The following is a 17,755-nucleotide window of genomic DNA, read 5'->3' on the forward strand; positions in this document are numbered from 1 at the left end:
AGCAAGGTCATGCTCTCTCAGAGGAAACCTTCAGCCCATGCACAGTCTTTTCATGCTGGTCAGGGAGAACTGAACATTCAGTTTATGATCTTTATGATTCTTCAGCTATCCATGCTTCGTGTGTGCGTGCATGTTTACCCACAACTACAGTTTATGGCCATTTCTCTTCCATCTCAAGCTCCCCATGGCAGATACCCCCAAGAAGGCAGATCCTGCTGGTGCAGGTTTGTAAAGCTGTGCTATTTTATAGCTACTTGTAGCCTGGCACACTGTGTTTAACAGAGCTCGGAAGGGGAAGATTAATCTTTGGAGAGTGGATCTTTAGAAACTCCGGGTCTGATGACTTTTCAAAGAAAAGATACTTTTTTGCATAAACCGAGGATACAGGTTACCGTAACATCCCCACTAGTGGGCAAAGTCTAGTGGAAATAAATAGCGTTTCATGGCATATAAGATGTTGTTGGACAGAAGTGGTAAATTTGGAGTTTGAGCAAAGCTGTTATGCAGCTGTCCTATGGTAAACTAAGGGTTAAGAAAAGGAAAATATGCCAAAGCAAAGCTGGAGATACAAGACCACATCATCCATTCAGATTGCAGAAGGGGTAACTCCAGCCATGCCTAGAAGGTAGCTGGGCACAGTTTGTTTTTTCCATTAGCTCAGCTCGTGCAATTATCCTTGTACAGAATTACATATTTCTGCACAGTTCTGGCCACAGAAGACATTTCTTCATGTTCAGACCTGTTTGCAGGAGGTGAAACTGAGACGGGACATCGGAGCTGCAGAGAAACTCCTAATGAAGCAAAACCGCATGAGGTTGTACTTTGCAGGGGGTGGATGGTTGGATTAGGTGGTATATTAAGTAATCCCTCAGGATATTTTTCAACTGTAATTCACACTCAGCCATCAAATATGGAACAGATTAACAGGAGGAGGGGTTGTATATTTCTTGTAAGTCACAATCTTCTTTTATTCATGGCTATCTACAGTGCAATTTTCTTTTTTTTTTTTTTTTTTTTTGAAGCGCTGTTTTTTATGGTTGATTTTAGTGCTGTACTACCCATGGCATACTTAACTGCCAGTATAATTTTCTGGTGAATTTATTTGCATCAATACTGTTTAAAAATGAATGCAGAAAATGCAGGGATTAAAAAGAGTAATGTTCAAAAGGTCTTTATTTCTAGCAGGCTGGGGCATCTGTAAACACAGCTTTTAAAAATAGGATCTTAATGTTGGCTCCGGAAATCCATATATAGGTGCTCAATGTGTGGCCCGATTTAAGTATATAGCTGCTCCCTCTGATTGCACAAGATCAAGAGATGCTCAGATTTCTGATTCTAATGAGGAGAACAGCTGCTTTAAAGCTGAGCCTGCATAATCTTTTCTCCTATGTGGCTGCAAGGTTCAGTTTCACTCACTATCATCTCCTTACATTCTGAATATTGAAAAATAATTTCTTTTTGATTATTGTTTTCATTAACCTTCCCATACGGCATGGCCTAGGCTACATATGAAAGCATGAAATTATGCCCCTCAGTAAATATTATTCTCAGTGTTCATTCCTGAACCTACTGTACCTGGAAACTTGTTTTGGTTTTCATTAGGCTGGATGTTTTGCATAATCAAAATAGGACTTTACTGGATTTTTAGTTCCTCATCCAAGACTTGCAATCCACTCTCTGTCCAGCTGAACTGCTCCTTCAAATGGGAAGTAGCTGCCTGCCACACCTGGAAATTTCCTAAGTGCAGCAGCTGTTTTCCTGTGCATGTCCAGCCCTGTCCTGATCTGAACAGCTTGTGCCTTGCTGCTGCCTAAAGCCGAGTCCAGAAAGCAGGTCCAGCAGCTCTGCTTATAGCTCACTAGGGATATGCCATAGGAAGAGGATGTTTGATAAAATGCAGCGATGGCCGCTGTCTGTAAAAGAGTGGAGGCAGCACTGCATAGACTCCCCTCTCAGGGGTCTTGGCTACCACTTTAGATTAAGACATATAAACAGGATGTGTTTATGGGTAGAAACCCATTCCTGAAGCCCTTCCTGTGCCTTTGGGCCCTTAAGGATGGGCACTGGCTTCTACTTGCTGCACTGTGTGCCCCTCTGACCATGCCCTGCCTGGGGCCACTGCCCCTGCTTGAACTGTGCTAGTTGGTGTGCGTTAATTCTGACAAAGCATTATCTAAAGCAATACCCACCGCTCTCCACGGCATCTAGAGACAGCGTCGCCTGTTTTGCTAAACAGCCTGAGTTTGTTTATACAGAACGGGAGAGAGTTGACTAAGATTTATTTTAACTGAGTATGACTCAAAGAAGTCAATAGCCATATGACCAAGAATGCTGTGGTGTTAAACAGGGGTAAAGATCTGCCAAAATATTTTTAGATTGCAGTGAATATATTGGGAAATATTAAATCATGCTAGTCCCCACTAACTATGCTGAAACAAGATTAAGTGAGAAAGCTTGTGCTTTTCTCTAAATACAGGTAGTATATAAACTCTGTAAATGTGGAGAAATCGTTGTTTGCTATGTAAACATGTCTTTATTCAGCAGAATACTTGTAACAATGACTTTAAGCCCCTCTGCTGTAGAACGGATGTATTTTCCTGGGGTAATAAATAATTAGAAGTGATAAGCTGAAATAAAAAAAAATTTAGATATTACATTAGAGTCAGATGGAGGTCAAGGGATAAAAAACTGTCAATGGCATGGCAGGCTGCACATTAGCTTCTGAGGGAAGTGAGAGGCATTCAAACGTGTTAGGGAGCACAATGCTGGCACAGCCTGCTATGAAGTGAGGAGAACTTCTGTAAGTTTAATTTTTTTCTTCTTCTTCAGTACTTTCTATGCTCCTTTGTGTCAAGATGCTCAGATATTTTGCTTCTAGATATTGCAGAATATTTATTTTAAAAATTGCTTGCATTTAGTACCTACATAACGCTAACTGGATATGTATCTAAAATTTTTGACCTGACATGCAAAATTAAGAACATTGTGTTTTAAGGTTTCTGAATCAAACACTTGAAATCTGTCTGCTTCTGTCATCTCTGTCCATTATCACATACTCTCTGCTGTCTTTCCAACAGCAGTCCTGTTCCATTTACAATACAGGACCCATTACCTATTCAGCAGCTCCTCAAAGCTTTGATTTTATCCTCCCTTTCAGTGCTGCAGGGAGCATTTGTGGGGAGTCCATGGCGAGATTTCACAGTGGGGCTTGATTTTGTCTGGGGGATGGGGCAGGATTTATTTCAGGACAAAGAATCCCCTTCCCCAGCATGCACAAGCACACACTTTTTTATATGAGAGATGTGGGCTCTGCATGCAGCTGTGCTGGCGGGGGCAGAGCTGGGGTGTGTATGGTGGCAGTGACGGATGGATGGACGTGACCTGGATCCCGTTGTGATTGTGAGCACCTTTTAAAACTCCTTTCCCTTGAAATAAACCTGCAGTGTGACCCATGGTCTTTAAGGGGCTTGAAGACACCTGGATATGATGATCTTCAGGGAGCTCAGCCGTTAAGTATAAGCAAGTTGCACACAGTGCTGAGGATACACAAAGATCTCTTAAAGATATATAACTTGACCAAATTTGGCTGAAATTTGGTAGGGATGGATGAACTTACTCACTGTAAAGAGATGATGAAAGATTACAGGCCATTTTCCCCTGATCCCCAAAATCCAATCTGTTGCTTTAGGGTATGTAAGCCCGAGATCTGTTTATGAAAAGGATGGATAATTTTATCATTAGTATAGGAAAGTATACATCCTTTGTTTTAATCCCCAAAATGTTCAGCATATTGTATTTTGCCTTAAATTAAAAGTAGATTAAAAAGCCTGACTCTTTCTAGCACAAAAATGTCAGTGTAAATGTAGTTTGTTAGAGCAATAAACAGCAAAAGTCAAGACCTTATACAGGAAAATTTGGCTAACCTTAAAGAGGCACACTGCTAATAGCCTTCCCTATAACCTAACAAAGAATCGCTCTGAGGGACCTTCCTTTCGCCAGCCACAGCTGCAGCATTCACTGCCGTATACCTTAAGGGTGATAAACTCCATTTTCACCCCCCCACCTCCAGTCTAGCTATAGTGATATTTGGATTTCACATGTCTTATGTATTGACAGCTTCTATTTTACATCCAGTCAAGTAGGAAGCCTTCAAAATACTTAAAATCACAGTTAAAATAATAACAATAAAAAAATAATTCGCTCCAATCCATTAAAAATCCAAAGGCTTTGTTGTTCTTATCTGGGTGCATAAATTAAAAAAATATATACACTCTAGCAAAGGTGACCTGAGCTTGGAAGCAGCTTGTAGACTGGCTCAGGACACAGGCTTGGAAGTTAGGGTGCTCTGGTTTTGTAGTTAAACTCCTAAAAGCAGAGAAAAGCACTCCAGTTAGCAGATTCTGGTGAAGGACTTTGAAAAGTGAAGAAAGTAATCCTATCCATTACTGAATAGCTCTATTAAATGGTCAGAAAGAGCTTGGCACCACCTTGTTATCTGCACATGACCTCTCCTGAGGCATCTGTTGCAAACAAATAAAAAAGCAAAGAGAGAAAAAAAAAAAAAGATTAAGCAAGAACTACAGATCGCTGCATTTGAAAGCAGGGCTTCAGGACAGGGACGCTTTCCATAGAGTCATTTCAGGCAAAGGTCACATGTGTGCATATAAAATCATTCCTGAAAGCAGTGCCTTTGTCCCCCAGTTATCTCCCAATGGAGCCATTGTCCCGCCGGGGCAGCTGGCACCCTGACTTCAGCCACGCTGCATCAGGAGCCCAGGCCCAGGGCAGCCAGGCAGCCCCCTGGGAGCCGGCCCGGGGCCAAGGCAGCCCACGACCTCCTCGGGCAGGAGCATCTGCTGGGAGCCACTGCCAGGGCCGGGGCAAAGCGAAGTTTGCACGTCAAGCTTCAGTCATGGAGAAAAAAGACCCACTGGTACGGTAGGCGCATCTTCCCTCCCCTTCTACACCGTGTGTTTTTCTGGCTTGTTAAAGTAGTCTTAAATAAATACAATTACAAGCAAAGTCAGGCTATGAAGTAGCATGAATGTGTTTTTGCCAAGTGCAACTTGGATAGCCATTTGGCAAATTGGAAATCCTTTCAATGTGCATTCAGGAACGATGTTGGAAGTGCTCTGATTCATAAGTAGAGTAGAAAGTATTATTTAATGCATGGAGAAGAAAATGTTTTAGTATTTTAAAGACCATGTTTTGCTTTCTGACGACATCTTCTCTCTTAACCTTTTTAATGTAAACTGCCTTTCATATATATTGTTACCTTCTAGCAATGTTAGAATTGGCATCCAGCACAGACACAAGGAAAATATCATTTTGTTTGTATTTATCTCCTACAATATTAATATTATGCAAGTGCATAATTATGAATTTAAAACTCCCACATTACTTGGCTTTTGATTTACATTAAAATTTCTAGGGCCTGGAGCTTCACTGGTAAAGTCCTGGGCTTAAAAGCAATCTGTCTAAATAAGGTTCCTATTACAGGCACGTACGTCTATTTAAGCCTTTTTCTTCAGAGGCAATGTATGGATTTCTTTGATCAGGGCAGTAACACCTCAAGGATCTGTAATTTTTTTCATAACTCCCTATGCCACAAATGTAAAGTGCTGATTAGAGAGGCAAGTTGATAAGGAGTTAATAAAACAGTGCATGCCTTGTAGTTCCCATCCATATGGTTGGACTCATAATGGCTTTGATTGCTCTGATTTTGAAGTATTAATCATTGGGTCCCTCTTTTGAGTCTCCTTTGCTTCTGATTTGTTTAGATTTTAATTGTGATTTGCTTCTAATTACTACTGATCTATGTAAGCTTCCTGTCAGCATGCATCAGTGCTGTGCAGGCTGCTCCTTATTGCCACAACATCTGTGATGGAAATGCTGAGCACTGCATGTCGAAGCCGGGTGCTGACTTGTCAGATTCAACAAAAATGGGGAAATGGGACACTTCTGTTGCAAAGCAGGTTTGAAAGACTGCATTACTGGAGCGGTGTCAAGGCTCTGCCTGCAGCTTCCATGAGCGCTCCAGCCCTCCACACTGGATGCGTGGTGGGGAGGTGGGCTGGGGGCTCACAGAGAGCACTGGCTGTGCCTGGTGGGGTGGGAGAGGTAGCAGGGGGCTGCCTGTACCTAAAAGAAAGAAGAGGCTAACTCTGCCTCCAACACTGGTCGCCCACAGGTGACCTGCTGAACTGTTCAGGGACAGCTATGGTCATTTTTAGGTTCAGAAAGAGCTTCTCGTGAAGTCCAAGGCTGTAGAAATGTTTCATCCTAGGAGGCTGACCTGTATAGGATGTTAAGGAAACAAAAGCAGTGCTCCATTTGTGTAGCAATATTTATTCTACAAAATCTTGCCTTCTTTCAGAGGATGTAATATGATGGTTAAACTATGAGTTTGAAGTCATTGTAGCAGGGAGGTGTCCAATTATTCGTTAAGAATGCCAGCTGAGTTTGAATGCCAGCTACCTAAAGATATTTTAGCATCATTCTTGAAAGGTATAGCTGTTAATAACAGCGCTCACATAGCCACCTTTCCAGAAGGATGCCAAATGTAATCCTTTGACATTAGCTGAACTGGAAGTGGAGGTAATGAGTATTTCTGAGAGACGAATGAAAGGTGGCGGCATGAGACTGCTCCTGGCAGCACTGGGGCCAGCAGCACCTTGTCCAAATTCCAGTGCATTGTTGTAAGTGCTTTTTTATGGCTCTTTACCAAATTAATGGGTCACTTATGGAAATAAAGCAAAACCTGTTACTGCTGACACAGGTGTAACACAAACTGGTTTTCATGTGCTTGCAAAGCTCCAGCATCCTTGACCTCTGCCACACCTTGTGGGACAGGGGCTTTTGGACCTCCCTGTGCCTCTCTCCCCATGCCACTAGCACCAGCCCAGCTGAGATGCACCCTCCCTTGGGCTCATCACTGGGTGAGATGACGACTATGTTTGCAGGGTGTCAGACCAAATGATCTCACAAGCTTTCTTTGTCTCAAGATGCGTGAAACTGTGTCTGCTCCATGCATTTAGAGTAAAGGAAAACAGGGTCACTGTCACTTTGGTACACAAAAAAATGTAAATATAGAAATAAATACATACAGGTTCTGTTGGCATTGGAGAACTATTTCACTGTTGTGAACTGTTTAAATTCCATCAGAAAGTTTCACTGTAAATGGTCATTTGTCCTAGCCAGCTTCATACTTTGAAGTGTTGAAGTGAAAAATTGCTTATAAGTCCCAGTTACTAGTACTGTACATGAAAAAATTGGATGAAAAGAGAATAAAAATACAAAGTAGTAGCAGGTATGCTCAGCTTCTGCCTTCTTGCCCTGAGCCAGACAGAGCTTTTTGCCTGTTGCTGATGGACCTTCCTTACATCTATGACTGGGAGATAAATTGTGTCCTCAGATGCCTCCTCTTCAAATACAATTCCTGTCCATCCACTCTCTCATTTCTGTGGGAAACTTCACGCCCTCCTTTCACTCTTTTTATTGGGAAATACCTCAGAAGTTTAATCTATAAGCTTTCTCATTTGTTTATCTAATTTCATAATATCTTGTAGAGATTTTTTAGTAGGAAGCTGTGGTGGGTTGACCTTGGTTGACTGCCAGATGCCCACCCAGCTGCCTTCTCATTCCCCCTCCTCAACAGGACCAGGAGAGAAAACAGGATGAAAAAGCTCATGGATTGAGATAAAGACAGGGAGGTCACTTAGCAATTAGCACCATGGGCAAAACAGACCTGCCCTGGGGAAAATGGGCTCAATTTATTGCCAATTACAATAGACTTTGGACAGTGAGAAGCAAAGACAGAATTAGAACAGCACCTTTCTTTCCCCTTTCCCCAGGCTCAGCTCCAGATTCCTCCACCTCCTCCCCACCACCCCAGGCAGCATGGGGGGTGGTGATCCATCCATAACCCCCTCTCGGCTGCTCCTTCCTCCTCACATGTCCCGCTGCCCCACCCTGGGCCCCCTCCATGAGCCGCAGTCCTTCAGGATAAACACGCTCCGCTGAGGTGTTTTCCATGGGCTGACAGGGGATCTCCACTCCAGGGCCTGGAGGACCCCCTTCCCCTCCTTCTTCATGACCATAGTGTCTGCAAAGCTGTTCCTCACACTTTTCCCTTCACTCTTCACTACGTGCACTGTGTTTTTTCACCCTTTCTTCAATACATTTTACCAGAGGTGCCACGGCGGGCCCGCTGGAGCCGGCTGGGACCGGCTGGGACCAGCGTGGGGCAGCCCTGGCCTCTCCTCACAGAGACCCCCACAGCCCCACCGCCACCCCGTACAGAAGCCTTAAACCTTGACCTCATAGCTACAAAAATAATGCACAATTGTACATGTTTCTGGACTCTCACCCTCTGATCTTCTGTTTTCACGTAAGTTTTGGCTATTTAAAGGTTTTTAACCTGAAAGCCTTTTAGTTTTGGAAGTCACCTCTGGCTTTGCTATTACTGGCTTCTTCACTGGCTTTCTCTCTCTTTTTTTCCCCCAGAAGTTCTTAGTAACTCATCCTTGACCGTAACCTTATTTTTCCCTCCCATGTCATGGTGTAATTCCATCATTTGTGGAACAGGGCCAGAGTTATTCCTGTCATTCTTCTCCTGAAACCCTCGCTCCCACGGCAGCTACCCGCCACCCCCATTACTGCCATTTCCCGTTTTATTCTCCTCACAGCTCTTTCATTTCTTCCTGCATGTTATTAAATGGCACGTCCGGCTGAGGTCCTTCCCCTCATCCCTGTGGTGCTCAAAGAACTTGGGATATATGAACTGTCCTGGGTAGTACCACTTTGTTCGTATGGGCTTTTTGATCTAATACCAAATTTCAAGTTTCTGGCTTAATACCAGCACGTGCCCAGCCGCAGGCAGCTGTAGGGATGAGGGTGCTTCCTGGGCTGCCAGCTACATGTGCATTAGCCAGGGCTAACCCATGAGGAGATGTTCCCAGACAGGTCCATACACTTGTGTTTACACACAAACCAACCCACCAGGTCATTCTTTTCCTAGACATGGATAACTTGCAAGTGGGAAATGTGTGGACCTGAAGAAAGGATGATTTTATTGTTCTGTCTGTGCTGTAGCAAATAGTTGGTCAGCAAAAGTGTTGATCAGTATGGGCAGGACTTTGCACGGACTCCACAGGGAATCACTCCAGGTTTTACGGAGAGCCCTGTGCAAACCTGGGTCAGGATTTGAACACTTCCCTCAGCACTTTGCAAACAGCATAACAAAGCAGAGAGGAGGAATACAGCCTAGGGACACCCTATCCCAGGCCCTGTGTTTTCAATGACTTGACTCCAGCAGCTCAGCTCTGCAGAACTGCTCCAGACTGCCCCATTTAAGTGGGAGTCCTTGAGGCAGGATGAGATTTTGATGCTGCAGGATGCACAAGAGTTCCTGACAAATAGCAATAAAAAGGGCAAAGACAACAAAGTGAATTTCATGGAAGAAGGTACTATCTGCAGAATTTTTGTTCACCTGTTGTATAATTCCCCTTGCAGAAGAACCTTTTTAATCATATTAGCTGTATGTCCCTGGTGCTGTTGATGAATGTGATGTCTTGAAAACCTTTTCTGGCTGTGGCAGGAGAATAGGGAAATAGGCAAAGGGTTGGTGAGGGTTACTGGACCTGGGACAGCATGGTGGTGAGGGACACGTGTTGTGGCAGCAGCAGGGGGTCTGGGGAATCAGCCCTGCACCAAATTCAGTGTCGGGGGCTACCAATGCTGGGATGGAGAAACTCTTGATTGCAACTGCAGGGGCTGTAACAAACTGCTGTCCCTCTGGCTGCACCAGGCAGGGGGCTGGTATGTCAGCATCCATCTCGCATGTCAGTGGGATGCTGCGAAGGTGGCCCAGCCCTCATCTGTGTTAGGATCAGTGAAGGATCTTGGGTGCAATACTTCAACGACTTCATAGGCTGTATAAAGAGAAAATACGGTATGGTTCAGCCGTCTTTGTAAAAAGAAGAATATGAGTTTGTGGTTGCAGTCTGGTACCTGTAACAGGTGACATTGGAAGCATGTGGCTCAGCCCAGGTGAGTTACAGCTTCCTCAGTCATCCTGGGCATTCCTCAAAGGCTCTCTTTGCACCCCCAAAAGGAATTTTGGCTGAGAAGATAAAAAACATCCCGTGGATGAAAATATGGCCACTACAAGGGGATGAGGAAAAAAACCCTACTGATGAAACAATACTTTGTAAATAATTTAAGTTGCTCTCACCTGTAAATGCTTGCTTTCCTTTCTTTCCAAGCTGAGGCAGCACAGCTAAGGTGGCAGTGAGGACAACAGGCAAACTCCAGGCAAGGTCACCCCTCAGGCTGGGACAGAGGGAAGGGATTGCTGTTATAAAATTGGATGAAATTCCATTTGAGCTGATGGCCCTTCAATCAGGGTAAATGTAAGAAGCCCTTAAGTGCCTCTTGGATATCCAAAACAATAGGATTCCTTTCCCGGCTCAGGGAAACAGCATTTTTTTGTACATTCTTTGTAAACGACAGGATTGTACCAAAGAATCACTTGATGCCACAGCCTAAGTCCTCTCTTAAAGGAAACAGCCTGAAGGGTCCCAATCTCGGCTGGCTGCCAAGTCCAAACAGATTCATTGCTCAGGTCATTTGTGCTTGACCACATAAATTCAATGCACCTAAATAGGCTCTATTTTTTTTATGTCCCTTAACATATATTGGAAATGTGCGATAAAGTATTACCGAAACAGAGCATTAACAATAGAGCAGAGATCACAAGGAAGATTTCCTCCCACAGAGCCTCTCAACAGAGGGAACAAGATTCCCTTTTGAATCTCTAAGGAATCTCCAGAGCTCTGTTCTCCAGATATATATTGTCTCTTTTCACACCCAACACTAAGATGTCTTCTTTTGCCCTTCCATTGCTCTGCCCAGCCAGCCCAGTATTCCCCACAGATGGTAGGAGATGACTGTGACAGTCATCAGATATTGGGTGCCCTTCATTTACCATGCTGTCCTGGCAGTTGCTGCTGGCAGCATCAGGCCTGGCTTATTGGCTGAAGCTGTCACCTCTCCAAAAGCCTCCCACGCATTTGCCCTGTGCCCTCCATCCTGCAGTCTGGCTGTACTTCCACCTGCCCTTATACAATGGGGCTTTGGGGTTGGCTTACTTGTTTTATATATAATGTGTCAGAGTAGGAAGCTACGGAACCAGAAGCTTTCCTAGTGTCATTTTTTTATTTCAACACCTTCCAAACCCATGCTGTATTATCTGCAGAATCAAGCAGATGCTTCAGCAGGCTTAGGCTGCCTATAAGGAGGGATATGAACATGAGTTTATACTCCGATACTCATTTTCAAAACAGCTGTCATGGATTAAGCTACCACAGAGGAAGCTTGTGTGTGCTCCTGCTCTGACCTGGTGCGAAGTGAACCCAGTTCACCCCAGGAGCAGGGGTGCTGCTCCTCCTGTGCTGGCTTCAGGTGCCACTTGAAGATATTGCTGCTCCTTGCCTGTTTCCATCATCCATCCTGGTGTCTTTACTCAAAGTGTGTTGGGTTTGGTTTTGTTTTTTTTAAAGGGTGATTTAGTCATGGTGTTCCTCAGCACCAGGCTAGAGGAAGATCACCCAAGCAGCGAAGCTACCATGGTCAGTGTGGTGCAGAGCAGGGGGAGAAGCAGCCAGGCTGGGCAACTCGTCACCCAGAAGGATAAAATATTGAGTTTGCACACCTGAGCAGGGACAGCAGGTACCAGAGGCCTTTCCTTCAGCTGGCAAAGCTATTGCTGGAAAAGGAGGTGTCTCTACTCTCCTCACCAGCGTGGTAGTTTACTCAAGTCCTAAAAAAACATGGGTTGGATCAGACATTGCTTTCAAAGGTGTTTGGTTGCAGCGTCTTGGGAAGGGGTAGCTGGAGAAGGGGTAGCGATGGGCAGTGAAAGGACGCTCAGTTAAATAGTCCCAGCTGTTTTGCAAGCTTTCTGTGGATGCCCAGGAACATCTGTCTCTCCTCTGAGAAACTTCAACAAATGTAATTTCAAGCTGACTTTAGTCTTGTCTGCTGTGAAGAAAAGATTCACTGGGATGGGGAGCTTTCTGTGAAGGCTGAATGAAGCAGAGCTGCTTTTGTTTTACAGCAGTCAGCAACCATTAAACAGAGGAAGTGATTCCTCCTGAAAATATTGTATTGCTAGATGAAAAAAAAAGATGAGTTAAAACTTAACTCAGTAAGATTATTTGCTTTAAAATAATGAAGAAATCTATTCATATTTAAGTGGCCAGAGCTTCCCTACAGTCTACTTGTTTAATCCATTAAAAAAAAAAATTCTTATTCCTTTCCAAAGATTTATGCTGAAAAAGTGAAAAAAGTATTTACATCAATAATAGCCCTGATAATCCTTACGAAAACCCATGCTAGCACAGAGTTGTGTATTTTTGACTTCTAGCACTTTTCCTTAATTTTTTTCTTAATATTGCATTCCTGCAGAGCTTGAAATCTATTCAGTTATGATAGCGTTTTTTAAAAAAAAATAATCCAGCAATGGATCACATTGTTTTGTTGCTGAAATGTTGCTTATACTTTTCTCACCCGTAGAAAACAGGGAGTACTGTTCCAACAGGATGTTTTTCCCTTTGTTACTTATATTTGTCATCTTTGCACTTGGCTGTAATCAGAAAAAAAAGCTGGCATTCGACTGAAATGGTGGTGACATGGTTCAACTTAGGAAAATTTGTGATGCTTGGAAAGTGGCCCACTGGTCCAAAATGACCTAAAAAGTAATATGCACTTGTTTTACGCTTTTGTGCTTTGTCATTAAAACAGGCAGCAGCAGATGCAGGTTAAGAAATGCAGAGAGCTGGGTGTATGCTGCAGTGAAACTGCTCCCCTGGAAGGAGCAGTGAGTGGTGGGGGAAGAGAAGAGCTTGTCTGTGCTCTGCCCTCTGCCCCCCTGGCCACAGGATGCTGCTTATTTATGGTAGCTGGCTTGGGGTTCAGAAGCAGTAGCAGTTTGCAGCTCACTGTATCTCACAGATGCATTGCTTCCTGGGCTGAGGACCAGAGCAGGGAACTCATCCAACTTCAAAACCTGTCAAAGGAAGGGAATTTTTCAACCTGTTTTGACTCACGTTGTGGCCCTAGGAATGGTTGGTTGGGGTGAGAAGGATGGAAGTGATGGTGAGGATGAGCCAGTCTGCCAGGGCTGCTGGTAGACGCTTGGTATCTGGACTCTGCTGTCTGGTTTTATTTCTGTTCTGAAGGAAAATCCAGTTATTTCCAAGTTAATCACATAACCCACCCCACTTATAGCTTGTGTAAGCTATAAAGATGTATCTTTCAACTATGAGACAAATTAGTAACCCAAAAAGGAGTTGCAGATGGGGCTAAGTTTGTGACAGTATTAGCTGTGTCTTCATTTTATGCATTTTTCTTTGAGCAAAAGCCTGTACATTTCCTGTTGTATCCTCCTCCACTTAAGTGTTCACGGGGCCACCCAGCGAATCAGATCAGGCAGCTTAGGCAGCTTTTAATAATTGTTATTCCTCTTTTTCAGAGGATGTTTCTTCATCAGCTGTCCTGATTTCTTCAGGATTTTTTTTAATAGAGGATTTCCTTCTCTTTATCCTGGACTGATTGCATTTAGTGGTGCAGTCTTGCAGTCCTTATGCAAATAAAAAAGCTCTGTACTTGAATCGAACTTGTGTTCATGTGAAGTAGGTTCAAGCCCCAGAAGGCCTTCGGCTCTTTTTGTTTGTCTTAACTGCGACACTACCACAGCCTGTTCTATGTTCATGCATTCATTTACCATGCCAAAAAAAGCTTTCCTAGGTGCAGTCACCATAACAGCAGCCAGTTCTTGTCTTGACATGCCTCCTTATGCATAGAAGCAGGAGGAAAATATGCCCACATGAAGGCATGGCCCTGTTCGTCGTAGGAGAATCCTGTTTCCAGCCTGACCCCACTTTGCTTTTTCCCCAGAAGTATTGTTGCTGCAGAGCATGGATGTCCAAAGCCTCAGCTGCAGGCAAGTTGAGAACAGTATTCCTAGTGATATATCTCTTTAAACTGACATCAAATAGGGTTTTGCTGTTTAGAAAATATCAGTGGGGTTTTTTAGATTAACAAGAAGAAAAATACTAATTAAAATACTTCTTTCTTGATCCAAGTGCCAAAAATGTGTTTGGTTTTTTTGTTGTTGTTTTCGTTGTTTTGTTGTGTTGTTGTTTTTTTTAAAAAGGCATTTCAAACAAACAAACAGAAACTCTTATTTGGCAAAGAAAACAAACTTAAAGTAAACAAAACAGAATTAATTATATCCACATTCTACTTGTAGGGAAGAGATTAGCACTTGGAAATTTTTTAATCATATCCAAGCCTTGAGCTTGAAAAGCATGCCAAAATAGATTTTGGGCTAAGGGCAAATGTGATTAAGTATGAGAGGTATGCTGCAGGATAATTGTAGAAGTCCCCACAAGAAGTTTTATACACAGGAAATTAGAAGCTAATATTCGATTGAGAAAGGTTCAAACATGGTAAAGGATGTACACACAAGTTACACAGAGGAACAAAGAATATGATCTGAAGTCTAGAAAATCTGCTTTATTGCACCTTTAAGTAGTTTTCCCATCTTTCTTTGTCGTTTCCTCTTTTAGCTTTAACTAATGGGTTCTAAAGGGTTAAGCTTTTTGTGAGACAGAATAGGTTGTACCACTTGTAAAATTCAAATAAATTAACAGTGATTATGTGTGGCACATGGAAGGTACTGTGCAAGGCCTTTGAGACCTCTAGACTACTGTTAGGGGGTAGATGCATTATTTTCACACCAGTGAAGCCTACAGCTCTTTTAAAAAGATGGATGTACAGCTGTTAGTGGGCACCTGTGACACCTGTCACCATCTCAAGCAGCAGAAAGCAAAGATGAAGACATACTTAGCCTCGCTTCAGTTGCATTGAAAACACATATGGGCTCTTTTGCTCTGTGTTTCGCTCATTCATACCTTCCACGGAGAAGTGATTTTTCATCACAGAACAGTTTTTATTCTGCAGCATGCTAGAATTTTTATATATTATTATCTTAAGAAATATTCTGGACTCAGTGCATTTTAGTGAAGTATTTGTGCTGCTTCATAATAGTAATATTGTCCAGAAACCTAACTGGGAAGATGTCAATTTCTTTGAAGATGATAAAGGTATACATATTTGGGCTAGTGTTAATGCTGTTGCTGTCACACATGTGGTTCACAGGGAGAGGTGTAATGCCCTGTATTGGAGCAGATGGTCTATTAGCTCTCGTACTCCTGTGAGAAAAGAGGCAGGCATTCAGGCACGCAAAGCTTTCTTCAGGTTACTGAAAACTTCTCCCCTTTTTCCAGCTAACCTAGCTGTTCTGATAAAAGACGTGATCTCACTTATAAGCCTTGCTCTGCTTGTGTTGCAGGCAGAAATGGTCCTTGCACGTGTGCTTGAGCTAAGGCCCCTCCACAGGCATCCAAGCCAGCTTCATGAGCTGCAGTGCTATTGCCAAATCCACAGCCCTCATTTAGCCACGGAGCTGTTGTATCTGATATAGGGTGTGGGAGAATTTTCTCTCCTGCATTACCTCCTCATTTTTTTCACCAGGTTACTCGTGGATTTCAGTCCTCAGCCCAGTGAGCATGCAAGTGTTTTACATGAGTAAAGCAGAGACTGGGACTCAGGTCCTCCCTTGTCTGGTGGTTCCTCTTCTCTCTCTGGGTAGGCAGAGCATGTAGGCTCAGTTTCTGACAGGCATGCACCCAATGTACTTGTGTTTTGTGCGGATGCAATTTGTTAGTCGTCCTGGGAGGTTGAGGCAAGGAGGGATGTAATGTGCTTTGCTGTTGACGTGCTTTGCTGGTCATACTCAGTGAGGTTTGGGCTGGATCTGGATGCTCACCTCCTAGGCCTGTGAACCCTTCAGGCATTATGTAGGGTGCTCAGAAATGCTGATGGGCTTATAGATGCCTAAGGGACTTGGTGCCTCAGGGGTTGGGTTGCAGGAAACTGCAATTTTGAAGGCTTTAATTTTTCCGTGATCATCCCTGGGGGTCTGGCACCCCTTTATGGATCTTTCTGGCCAAGAAAGTCATCCTTAGCACACTCTTCCGGTGCATGAGGCACTATGGTTTGCATACCTTTTCCTTCAGGGTTGTGATGAGCAGACAGATAATTGGTGACTGTTCCTCAAGCCTCAAGCTGCTGTCAGGTGGTGTTTCGAGGCACTGTGGTGAGAAGGGTGTACTTCCATAAGCACAGCCTGGTTTGTGGGTCTTCACAGTCTCATCAAGTAGCCATGGGCACGGTGGTGCAGCTCCTCAGCAGTCAGTCCTGTGCCCTCTGCCAGGAAGATTGCCTCCTTGACAAAATGCAGCTTTTATGTGTGTAAGAACAAGAGATACTTGCAGAAGCTGCTGCAACTCTCACAACATGTCCCACAGCCCAAGGAAGGGACAGTCTGACCCTTGTCTATGCTAACAGCTTCTTTTTCTCTATATCCTGCCTACTCCTTTAAAGCATCCATGCAAACATCTGCGTCCTCTCCTACCACTTATGATCAGATTGTAATTTTTAGTTTCCAAGACAGCTTGCCAGCCATTTGAAATCTATCACTTGCTGGAGTGTTTCCATCAGGTAAAGAGGACTTCTCAGTGACCGTTTTGGGGTCTTCAGTGGTACTCCTACAAGCTGAGCAGATACAGGTCCCTCGTACTTCAGCAACTCTCGTGTATTTTCCTCCTGCATACCCAGGCTGTGCAATCATGTTTCTGAGACTCCTGCATGTGGCTATAGCCTGGATCCTGGGCTGATCTCTGCTGAGGGACTGCTCATCACACATCATCACCCTGCTGCACTGATGCTTACTCTTCTCACTTCTCTTTTTGTCATCAGACTGCTGCCTTTTGCTGGCTTTGTTGTCCTTTTGAAGTCCTTGCCCTCACACTCCCCTCCCCTTCATTCTCTGTCTTATCAGTCACTGCACTGGCCAAGTGCCAAAGATATTTGGTTTTTATCTATAAAGTCCTATAAAAATATGGTTTAAAGTCCTTTATACATAAAGGAATCAGCTCTTCTTGTTATGCTGTGCCTCTTTGCTTTTGCTAAAAAGCCTCAGGGTGTTTTCAGCAAGGTACTCACATCTTCCTGTGTTTGCTTCAGCTGCTGGAAGCTTATTTGGCTTCACAGTGCTTGCATCTGAGGAGGCTTTATGTAGACCCTGCTCAGATTTCTATAATTTATCAAAAGGTTTTGTTCTTTGAAATGCTACTTCATGTACCCAGCTAACTGTTTTTCTCAGCCACATCTATACGTGGAAGCTGTCTTTGAGAGGGTGAAAGCTCTGGGACACTTTGGAGAAGTCATTCACTTTTCTGCTTTTCATGCTGCTGTCAAGTATACTGGAGGCTTTCACCCTGCCGCACCACCCACCCCCCACCCCACTCACCTGATGTGGCTGCATCCAGCATCCAGTGCAAAGTGGAGCTGAGTAGCTAAAAAGGCTTATTTCTTTAGAGCCTACTGTATCCCCAAACTCTAAATGTGCCAATATACTTGATTTTTCTGCATTTTATTTTCTCAGTTTTATCTAAGACTGTAAATACTGCCTTTCTTATATTAACTCTGTGGAATAGTCTATAACACCGTTTCCCACAACATTCTCCTGGATAAGCTGGCTTCTCATGGCTTGGATTGGTGTACTGTTCACTAGGTAAAAAACTGGCTGGATGGCTGAGCCCAAAATGTGGTGGTAAATGGAGTT

At 43.7% G+C, this 17,755-nt stretch overlaps 1 protein-coding gene across 1 annotated transcript in view; it reads left to right on the forward strand.

Annotated features, from left to right (window-relative positions):
* The first annotated feature begins 4,711 nt into the window (after positions 1 to 4,711).
* Positions 4,712 to 17,755, forward strand: part of ENPP2 (ectonucleotide pyrophosphatase/phosphodiesterase 2) — a 77,161-nt gene continuing 64,117 nt past the window's right edge. Inside the window, exon 1 of the mRNA XM_056331775.1 lies at positions 4,712 to 4,933. Coding sequence (XP_056187750.1) covers positions 4,712 to 4,933 — 222 coding nt within the window. The remainder of the gene's footprint in view (positions 4,934 to 17,755) is intronic.

The sequence above is a fragment of the Falco biarmicus genome, chromosome 3 (genome assembly GCF_023638135.1).
Source record: "Falco biarmicus isolate bFalBia1 chromosome 3, bFalBia1.pri, whole genome shotgun sequence".
NCBI lineage: Eukaryota > Metazoa > Chordata > Aves > Falconiformes > Falconidae > Falco > Falco biarmicus.